A 10,987-nucleotide genomic window follows, 5' to 3' on the forward strand; every position below is an offset into this window, starting at 1 on the left:
AGTGGAAGTTTTTTGATATTCTCAATAATAATTTTTGGTAAAAGGTTTGAAACATCTATTTTTAAAATTGGATCATGCGGCCTAGATTTTGTACATAGTGCATTTCAAGCAGGTCATAAAAAAGTGAAATGGAATATTAATGCAGTACTCAGAAGTTTTTATTAACTTTTTCATGATACTCCCGCTCGTAAGGAAAATTATCAAACCTCTAGAATTTTGTTCAACAAGATGGGTTGAAAATGTATCTGTATGAGCTTTATCTATAATAATGTGAAGTTGTATGTCACGCAATCTAAACTACCCAATAATTATACTGTAAACATTTTATACTATTTTACTGTTACTGATGCTGTCAATGATCTTCTGATGCCTGTTAAAATTGTTTGTTTTTTTCAATATTTAGCTTCTATTGCAGAGCCGTTCTTGAAACTTTTTCAGTCTGATTCTTCATTAGCACCATTCTTATATCAAGAGCTTAAAAAGCTAATAAGATCTCTCATGTAAAACTTTATTAAAAAAGATTTAATGGAGGGAGTAAAATCTATTATAAAGCCAATAAAAATTGAACTCGCACAAGTGTCACCAAAAAGAAGAAAAAATTAGTATCGCAACTACTTGGTAAAATGAAAGTAAGTGAATGTCAGAAGTTACAGTTTTGAAGTGATGGTATTCAGTTTTACATTGGAGTTGTTGATAAACTGAGAGAAAGAAGTCCTTTAAAATATAAGCTTTCAAGAGCTTTTGACTCAGGAAAAAACAGAATGACTTATTTACTCACAATTCTTCATGAATCTAAATGGAATAATGCTACAATAGCTGATAAGGTCAATAATCAGTATCAAGGTTTATGTAATCTTGCGAAAGGCAACCATAGATTAGAATTTTCAAATTACAAAGTTTATAAAGATAGGTTAGATGTTTTTTTAACCCCTTTTATAAGCCAGAATTTTAAAGAATTATTTGAAGTAGTATGGTAATGCTCAGTTTAAAAGTAGGTTTTCTATCAATTTTAAAAGTGGGTTTTTTATCAATTGTTTTTCTATCACAGTTTAAAAGTGAATTTTCTATCAATTGCAAATTGTTGAAAATTTGCACGAGAGCTCTGTGGTTGCCCAAATACAAGTATATGTTGGAATTCACTACGCTGGTGGAGTTTACAATGCGGAAATAAAAAAATCAATGATCAACCATGTCTCATTTAAAACTACAAAGGTTCATTAAAATGAAAAAGAGAAAAAAAGTTGCAAGTAGAAAAAGACTATTGATAAAAAATTAGCTTTGCAGAAAATTAAGGGATTAAATGCTAAAAAAGCAAAGCTAAATAAACATTAAGAAGATATACATGATATTGAACTAGAATTAAAAATGCTATCACATAAAATGAAATGAACAGATTTACATTATTTTTTTTTTAAACTATTTAATTAATAATTGAGTTAATTATTTATTTTAAAAGTTATTTATTTAAAGAATTAATTATTTTTAAAATTAGCTGATATCTTTGGTCTTTCGTCATTTTTTAAATTTATTTAAAATTTAAAATTTCCAAATTTTAATACTATTAGGCGAATGGTGCCAAATGTTTTAAGTTTGAATATTGGCATATGCATTAGGGTGGGGCAAATTTTGGTTGCCTCATGCAGACAATAGTAAATTGATGCTCCCCCATCAACTGATCAAGAAAATTGCTGTTTTTAATTTTTAGTACCATGTCTAGGGGTCGCAACTTTGAACGAATATTGTAAAATATTTGCCATAGTACAATATTATGTTTTGTATTATTTGTGATTCTGAATGGCTAATTAATGACTAGTATGTATTGAAACCTGTAGGTAGTAATAATTAATGTTAGTTTAGATATCATTTGTTTTGTAGATGTTGAAAATTTGGATCTAATTTGTGTTGCAACTTGGCAGTAGCAAGTTAGTTATGGCTAGCTGTAGCACAAGAAGTACAAGTCGACACTCAGTTTCGGTTTTCCGAAGGAACTGAAAAAAAATATGCTACCGACATGTGAAGACGTTTTCTGTGCATATTGTTTTCACCAGAAACAGCAGTGCCAATCTGTTAATGACATTGTGAGAACTGTCGCAACAGACTTGATTGAGATCTATAACACAGCTTGCATACTTACAATTGCGTTCGATAGCGTAATCAAAAAGGTGAAACGGCTAATTGACAAAGGGAATGATCTACGAAAATATCCTGATGCAAAGCGAACTTCTGAGACATATCAAAAGATATTGTCAAGTTTCAGCAATTTGTTTGACATTTGTCCATGTAAGTGCATTAGTGCTGGAATTGCAAATAGAGCAGATTGTAAATGTCCAGTCGACAGAAAGATTCCTCTTATTGAGTGGAATTTCTGGGTTGACCAAAACACTATCAGAAAAATGATGATTGGAAATATCGATCCAGTGGTGACAGGTAAACTGCAGAAGTCAGAAGAAAGAAAAAGGAAAGCGGCAATGTTCCTAGAGAAAACGAAATTGGAAACTGTTGAATGCAGTTCTACATTTCAAGATTTTGATAATGTTGATATGGAAAAGAGTTCAGAAAGTCAAGACACTGGTGGTAGCTCCATAGACGATTCATATATAACAGACAAGGAGACCAGTGATAGTGATGGCAGCAGATGTGCACAAAACAGAAATCTTTATCCAGAACTGTGTAAAGCTATTGATCGCTCTAAAAGTAGCAATCGAGATGCCTGTTTAATTGTGAATTCTGCCTTGAAAGACCTCGGATTTCTTTTCCCTGAAAATGCTATACATCCCAGCAAACTACCCCGTCAAAGATCTGCATATCAGAAGAAGTCAGCTGTGAGTCATGCAGAGGAAAATCAAGAAATTGTTTGTCTTGGTTTTGATGGCAAGATTGATGTTACTCTTACACGTGTAGGATCGACTCGACGTAAGTTAAAGAAGAACATTATGCTTTGGTTTCATTCTCAAACCAAAACCAATGTCGAACATGGTGTTCCAGCATCAGGCAGATCTGACAACATCTCAAAAGAAATTTTATCGGTTGTTAGAATTACTAAATCAGAAACAACTTTAAGAGCACCCATTTGCGATGGAACCAATGTTAATGTAGGAAAAAGTAATGGCATAATCAAAAAAATTGAACAATATCTACGAAGACCACTTCAATGGTTAGTTTGTATGCTGCATACAAATGAATTGCCTTTGAGAAAACTGATAGAAGTTATTGATGGGAAATCTACTGGTCCAAGAACTTCCAAAGGACAATTAGCAGGCATGATGAAATTTGATCCTCAACAAAAACCTATAATTGATTTCTCTCCTGTATCAGGTTGCGTTGCTGAGGTTAATGAGACCACCGTAATGAGTGACCTGAGTACAGATCAGGTGTACCTGCTTAAAATATGTCTGTTAATTCAACGTGGTTACAACGCCAGTAACAATTACATTGACTACTTGCAAACTGCTCAACCTGGTGCAGTCAGTCATGCCAGATGGCTAACTAAAGTCAACCGTTTGTTGAGGTTGTATGTTTGCAAACAATGTCCTTCCCATAATCTTCGACGTATTGTTTCATTCATACTGATCTTCTATTCACTGTCATGGTTTCATATCAAATCTCATCCGACATGCCAAGATGGTGCCAAGAATTTCTTCTTCATGTTGTCGCTTTACCAGAAACTTGACAAGCCTGATCAGGAGATTGTTGCGCCACTTTTGCCATCCGGAAAACATCTTGGTGGCAGCTGTTGGTGATGATGATGGAAATATCAGGAAATTCGCTTGTGAAAAAATTCTGCATGCTCGTAGTGAACATTCCAATGATAGAATTTGTTGTTTTGACAAAAGCTTGATCAAAATTAACTTCATGTGCAGGTCATACTTAAACATGATCGACTGGTACAATCTTAGCTTCACCTCCACTTCTGGATGACATCATGTCAGAAACAATTGTTAGTCATTCAAAAGTTATTACACGATTAACGCCATGGTGTTATCATTCAAATGAAGAAATCGAGAATAGACTTGCCTAGTTTAGAAACTAAAGCTGATTTCCTACCATAAGTAAGACACTTGTACTTAACATTTGTATGCTACTCTACTACTAAAATATACTTTATATTTGTAATGCATGCCATGTTGGTTACTTGCTTTATTTTCTTACGAAGATGTGGAATTAGAGGCGTAAACCTATATGCAAGAAAAGCTTGAAAGTGCGATAATTTGCAGACTAAGTTGCTAGAAAATGATGATGTATATTATAAATCAGTTTTTTGTGTAATAATTACTTTCATATAAAGCACTGATTTTCATTTGTCTCAGACCCTAATTTGAAAATTTGTTATCTTTTGCCCCACCCTAATATGCATATTATACTATTGTATAATTAACTGTCTGCTGTTTTATTATTAAACTCTTTGTTGTTATAAGTTTTGAACCTAGTTCAGTATTTTAATTTATTTCCATTTTAAAGTACTAAAAACTTCACTTCACTTCATAGTTATAATTTATTTTAAAATATAAGTTCAGAACTTCACTTCACTTCATAATTTAGATAAGCCTTAAGCTTAAATTGCTGTCATGTAACTTATATAATACAACAATATAGAAAAATAAAAAATATATATGCAATATATTTTACACAACTTGTATTTTTTTCTTCATAATATCTTTGGTACTAAACTGGATTTTTTTCTTCATAATAATTTTTGGTATTAAACTGGATTTTTAACTCTTTTAAAAATTTTAAAATTCACACTTTAAAATACAACTAAGTCAGGGAAAAATATAATAAGTCAGGGAAAAATATAATAAGTCAGGGAATTTAATTGTACAAAGTGGCTGGCCACCCTGATAAAGTAAGTACGCAGTAAAACAGCTTATTTAGGACCCCTTCTTCCCCCTTTTACACAACTGTATGCCTTTAAAGAACCCTCCTTCCCCCTTTCTCCTCAACATATAAATTTTTCAAAACATTAAAAAAAAAAAAAAAACGTTCAGTTGAATCAACATTTTTTACAGAAGATAATATTAATTTTTGAAACTCATTGGTTTCTTTAAAAAAAAACAAAAAAAAAAACCAAAGAATTTTATGTACGTACTTTATGGAAGACTCCATTTTTACTACTAAGTAGTAAACAACCAGGATTGATATTTGACTGGAGCCGGGGCCATGTGTGATCAAATATAACCGGGGCCGGGTTTGTGACTGGGGCTGCATAAACAATTATACATATTAAAGTATATTCTTTTATTCAAAATTCATGTTATATTTTGTATATATATATATGCATATATAAACATCATTATGATCAACATGATCATTGTAATCATCATTACCATCATGATCATGATCATCATTATCATCATCCTCATCATCATCAGGCTTTAGCTTTCCTCTTTTATGCTGTTTCTCTAAAATAAACAATCTAGAGCATTTTCTTTCTTTAACTAAACCTCATTCATACAATATATAAGGTACTCTCTTCAAGTTTTCTTACTTCTACCACTACCATTTTCTCCTGAAGCTTCTACCTCTCTACATGCTAATACCTAAATCACTTTCATCTCTAACAAACGTTGTCCGATATGACGGTTTTTTCAAAGACTATGCCTCCTTTTCTTGTTGTGTTAGAGTCACACCACACATTCATCTGATCATCTTCTATTTTCTCAAAGACTACACCATATAAATACTAAAGTTTATATAAATATGAAAGGATATTGTTTGTCAGTATCTAAATAAATAGCAAAAATATATGTTTATACCCATAATATGTATGCATAAAGCGCATCTTGGAAGCTTTTATTCCTTCTGGAATAAAAGCTCGGAAGCTTCTATTCTTTCTCTTTAATAATAAGTCGTGCTTCATTCTACTTCGCATTTTTTAACATCTTGAGCACTCTACTCTATTAAACAGTAATCATTTTTTTCATCTTTTTTACAAGAACATCTCTCTTATAAACAAATGTCTTTTTATTCCAAGAAGCCAATGTAAAAAGGTCCTGTCTGATGTTTAGCTATATTACTCTAAGTTTACTAAATCTTGTTTCTTATCTCAGATTAGGATCTAGAGACTTTTGGTAAGTCTTCAGCGGTGTCATTAACTAAAGTAAGTCTAACATTTAATTTCTAATTCGCGGGTTTGAGTTTTTACTTTTCCCAAGAATAAGGCAAAGTTTTTTGAAAAAAAATCTTACTCTAATTCAACTCTTGAATCTAATGGCCACACTCTTCCTGCCAGTTAAACAGAATAACCCATTGTTAAACATTAAAATCATTATGGCTTCTAATGCTAAAGTTAACTCTCAATTAAACACTTCTACATTTTTGTGCTCCAGGACAAGATTTTTATCATTGTCATAAAAAACTGTTCTCCAGAATACTCTTCAATTTTTGCTAAACTTTTGAAAAAGTGCTAAATAAGGGGTCCAGTTTTTCAAAACTCTAGAAAACACTTGACCTTTCCAAATCTTCACTCTGTTATTAGTTTCTTTATATCAAGTTTTTGAGATTAATAGGTTATTTCTTTTTAATTAAAGTTATTCGTGAAGGCCGACACTCAATTTTATTTCAAGTAACTTCAAGGGTACCACAAAGTTCTATCTTTGCTCCTATAATGTTTCTCATCTACAACCACAATCTTCATGAAAATTTTACGTCAATAGTACCTTTATAAGCTAAGGACTCAACTTTATACTGTTGTCTTGACAAAAAATCTTCACTTTTTGATTGCTTAGAACAAGCAGCCGCTTTTAAATCTGATCTCTCCTGTAAAAGCCTAAGACTTGCAGTGGCTTGTGGATATAAATTTTTTAAGGCAACAAAACTCATTTATTTACTGCAAAAAAATATTGCAATATTGTTGGCATTCCTATATTGACAAATAACAACTCTCTTACTCTCAGACAAAGTCTAAAAGCACTCTAACTATATTGTAAATGTAGTTAGACTTGCTTTATCTACCAAGCTTGAGCTAATCTCCCTTTTTGTAAGGTTGTATTTCTTTCGTTTTTCTACAAATACTATCATGATCAATGTTCAAACAAGCTATCATTGCTATTACGATAAACCAAAACTCATTCTTACTTGACTTCTTATTCAATAAGTTGCGTCCTTTTACTGTATCTCTTCCTTCATGCTATAACAACTTTTATTCAGTTTTTTCTCCTTGCACATCAAAAAAGCCTTTTAATTCTTCCCCATCTTTGTGTTTTCATTTTTAATACATCTTGCAACTTTTAAAGTCTTCAGTTAACCATTTTCTAGTATTTTAACCTGTCCTCTGTTTTAAAGTAACTTATAACTTAATAGTGGTTGCTTGCAATCTTGTTGAAAGTAAATTAGAGTTTAAAAATGTATAAATATATACCAGTATGTAATAAATAGTAAATGTAAACATAAAATTATAATACAATAAGTATTATAAATTTTTTTTCTAGCTCTGGCTATCAACCCTTGCTAAATCTTATAATTTTGCCGGGGCCGGGTTTGCAAAAAGTCTCATTTTTAGCCGGGGCCCTGGTCACTTACTACTACTAAGACTACCATTTTTGAAAAACATCTTATATATTATCAAGTTTCAACCAGGAGGTGGTAATGTTCCTGATTTCAAGACGATTTCTTTCTCATATATACATATGTATATACAGTGGGTGCTCATATTATTAGAAACACTGTCTTTTTTTTGAAAATTATGTGTTAAAGGTTATTTATTATAGAAATAAAAAGGTTGCAGACTATTTTTTTGTAACTTTTGAGTGTTGCGGTCTATATTTATTACAAAAAACATACTTATTTATATTTTTTTTAAATAATTCCACTATTGTACAAGCAAAAGATTACATATTGGTGATTTATTTTAGTATTTTGTTATCCCTCCCTTGGCACTTATTACCGCTTCTACACGTCTTGGCATACTTTCTATGCATTTTATTGCATTATTTTGAATATCTATGTTATGGTGCCAGACTTTGATCATCTTTTCAATTAATTGTATTTTGTTGGTGATCATTTCAGAAGCAATTTCCCTTTTCATGATCTCCCACAGATTTTCAATAGGGTTTAAATCTGGTGAGTTTCCAGGCCATGGTAGCACTGGAATTTTCTTTGCTTTTTGGTACTCTGTAAACTTCTTTGCTTTATGGCATGGGGCAGAATCATGCATAAATGTAAATTTTTGGTTCTTTGGGAACCATTCCTTCAACTGTGGTACCAATCTTGTGTCAAGAACTTTTATGTATTGGTCCTGGCGCATAGTTCCCTCAACGATATATAAGCGCCCTGTTCCATGTCCACTAATGACAGACCATACCATTATACTTAGAGGATGCTTTACACGTTCTAAGATGCAGTCTTTGTGGAATTTTTCTCCAGCTCGTCTACGCACAAACTGTGATTTGTTCATCAATATCTGGATTGTCGATTCATCCGAGAAACATACCTAAACAACATCAAAAAAACTTATAAGTCAAAGTTTTAATGTAGGCAAATCTCTAAATGGAATGTGTACAATTATAAATGAAGTACTTACATTTTTCCAGTCATCGACGGTCAAATGCCGATGACTTTTAGCCCAAGCAAGGCGTTTTTGTTGCATTGCTAGAGTGAGCTTAGGCTTTTTAGCAGGTCGACAGCATCTAAATCCTTGTTCTTTGAGTCGGCGACGAACTGTCATTGGAGATACTGGTATTCCAGCATCTTGTATTAAAGTGGTTAGTATTCGCCTAGGCTTATTCCTATTTTCTAGGCAAATATCTCGTATTTTTCTATTGTCTCTTGGCGTTGTTAGCCGTTTTCTACCACAATGTCCTGTTCGTTGAGGAGTATAATCAGCATTTTTGTACAGATTTTTTTTTATTCGGTTGACTGTTGCCACTGAAACCTTTGTCATTGATGCTATACACCTTTGAGAATAAGAAGTATTCTTCAATAATGCACCAACTTTTCTTTTTTTTGAGGGTGAAACATCTTTTGTCTTTCCCATATTGAACAAAACACGCGATTCTAGTAAACCGTTATAGAAGTCAAATTTTATGTAAAAATATTGATTTAATCATGTTTAACTGTAAAAAATAGACACATAAATAGAACTCAACAACAAACAATAAAAAAATCTTTGAAAACTTTAAAAAGAGAGCAATACACAAACAGCACTTCACGCGACAACAACACAGGTATAACTGCCAAAATTGTCAAAATTCGGGAAAAACCCTATAACTTCATAATGAGATGAAATGCAATGTTGCCAAACTCCCAGATTAAAGTAAAAGGTCCATACATACTATTTGTAAAATAAAAAAAATTATTTTGTTAAAATGTTTTGTTAATTTTGAACTTTATTCACAAAGTTTTTAAAATTTGGTCGTGTTTCTAATAATATGAGCACCCACTGTATATATATATATATATATATATATATATATATATATATATATATATATATATATATATATATATATATATATATATATATATATATATATATATATATATATATGTATATATATATATATATATATATATGTATATATATATATATATATATATATATATTTATATGTATATATATTTATTTATATATATATATATATTATATATATATATATATATATATTATATTTATATATATATATATTATATATATATTATATTTATATATATATATTATATATATATTATATTTATATATATATATTATATTTATATATATATATTATATTTATATATATATATTATATTTATATATATATATATTATATTTATATATATATATATTATATTTATATATATATATATATATATTTAGATATATTTCTCATATATTTCTCATATATGATGACGATGATGATGATGATGATGATGATGATGATGATGATGATGATGATGATGATGATGATGATGATGATGATGATGATGATGATGATGATGATGATGATGATGATGATTTTGACAACATGCTAGTGTTACTTTGTTTATTATATTTTTAATTAGGTGGCGGGCGTACAGGGTGTGAAGAAATCAAATCACATGTTTATTTTTCTGGAATTGATTGGGAAGCCAAAAAAATAATTTAATGTTTATAACGTTGTGGCTTTTATGTATATATATAATTTTTTTTAATTTTTTTTTAACTTTTTAATTTGTACAATTTTCATTTAAAAAGTATTTTTTGTTACAAATGGTAAAAGATTTTATTGCAGATTTATTTATAAATTTATAAAGAAAATTATTTTTTGTCTAGTTATTTAAGGAGCTAATTAAATAAATATAAAAGTCTCATCAAAAGCGACAATTTTAAACATTTTGGTTTATATGGCAATTAAGGCACATGGTTGAGATATGCCTTAATTGTCTGAGTGAGATTTAAAAAAAAAAATTAATGCAACTATATTTTGATTGACAAAAATTTGCCAAAAACAATAATTAAATTTTATGATTACAAACAACTTAATAAAAGGCCTAAAAGAAATTCAAAATAGAGATGGGAATTGAACTCTTTTTTAAAGTTCGGGTCCGGTTCGGTTATATCTAATGTTCGAGTTCGGTTCAGTTCGGTCTTAAGCACAGTTCGGGTTCGGTTCGGTATCAACACAACTATTTTTTTTATTAGTTACAAAGCTTTTCATCCATAATGATAAAACACAAATAAATTAAAGTAATATTAAGTAGTTAAAGCATTGCAAATAACTTGAAATAATTTGCAATGCTTTTATACTGCAACTTCAAAAGTTCAAAAAACAATGCAGTTGTTAATAGCTGCAGTTAAAGTGCACAAAACATTAAAACAGTAACTTTCCAAACACACATAGCGGTAGTTTAAGTAGCATACTGTCAGTCTAATAATCAGGGCTGCATGTTGTATTTGAGAAATATCAGCATTTCCAATGTTTCTGGGTTTAGGCGAGCCCTGCGCTCACTTATCGTCACCCCACACTGAAAACACTCTTTCACTGGCAGTACTTGTAGCAGGAATAGCCAACAACTTTCTACCAATCAATGC

At 30.5% G+C, this 10,987-nt stretch overlaps 1 protein-coding gene across 1 annotated transcript in view; it reads left to right on the top strand.

The window, feature by feature from the left end:
- The window catches only part of LOC101237435 (ribosomal protein S6 kinase delta-1), a 69,933-nt gene extending 59,720 nt beyond the window's left edge, over positions 1-10,213 (top strand). The window contains exon 11 of the mRNA XM_065806233.1: positions 9,979-10,213. Coding sequence (XP_065662305.1) covers positions 9,979-10,061 — 83 coding nt within the window. The 3' untranslated portion in view covers positions 10,062-10,213. The remainder of the gene's footprint in view (positions 1-9,978) is intronic.
- Positions 10,214-10,987: the final 774 nt, after the last annotated feature.

The sequence above is a fragment of the Hydra vulgaris genome, chromosome 09, assembly GCF_038396675.1.
Source record: "Hydra vulgaris chromosome 09, alternate assembly HydraT2T_AEP".
In the NCBI taxonomy this organism is placed as follows: Eukaryota; Metazoa; Cnidaria; class Hydrozoa; order Anthoathecata; family Hydridae; genus Hydra; species Hydra vulgaris.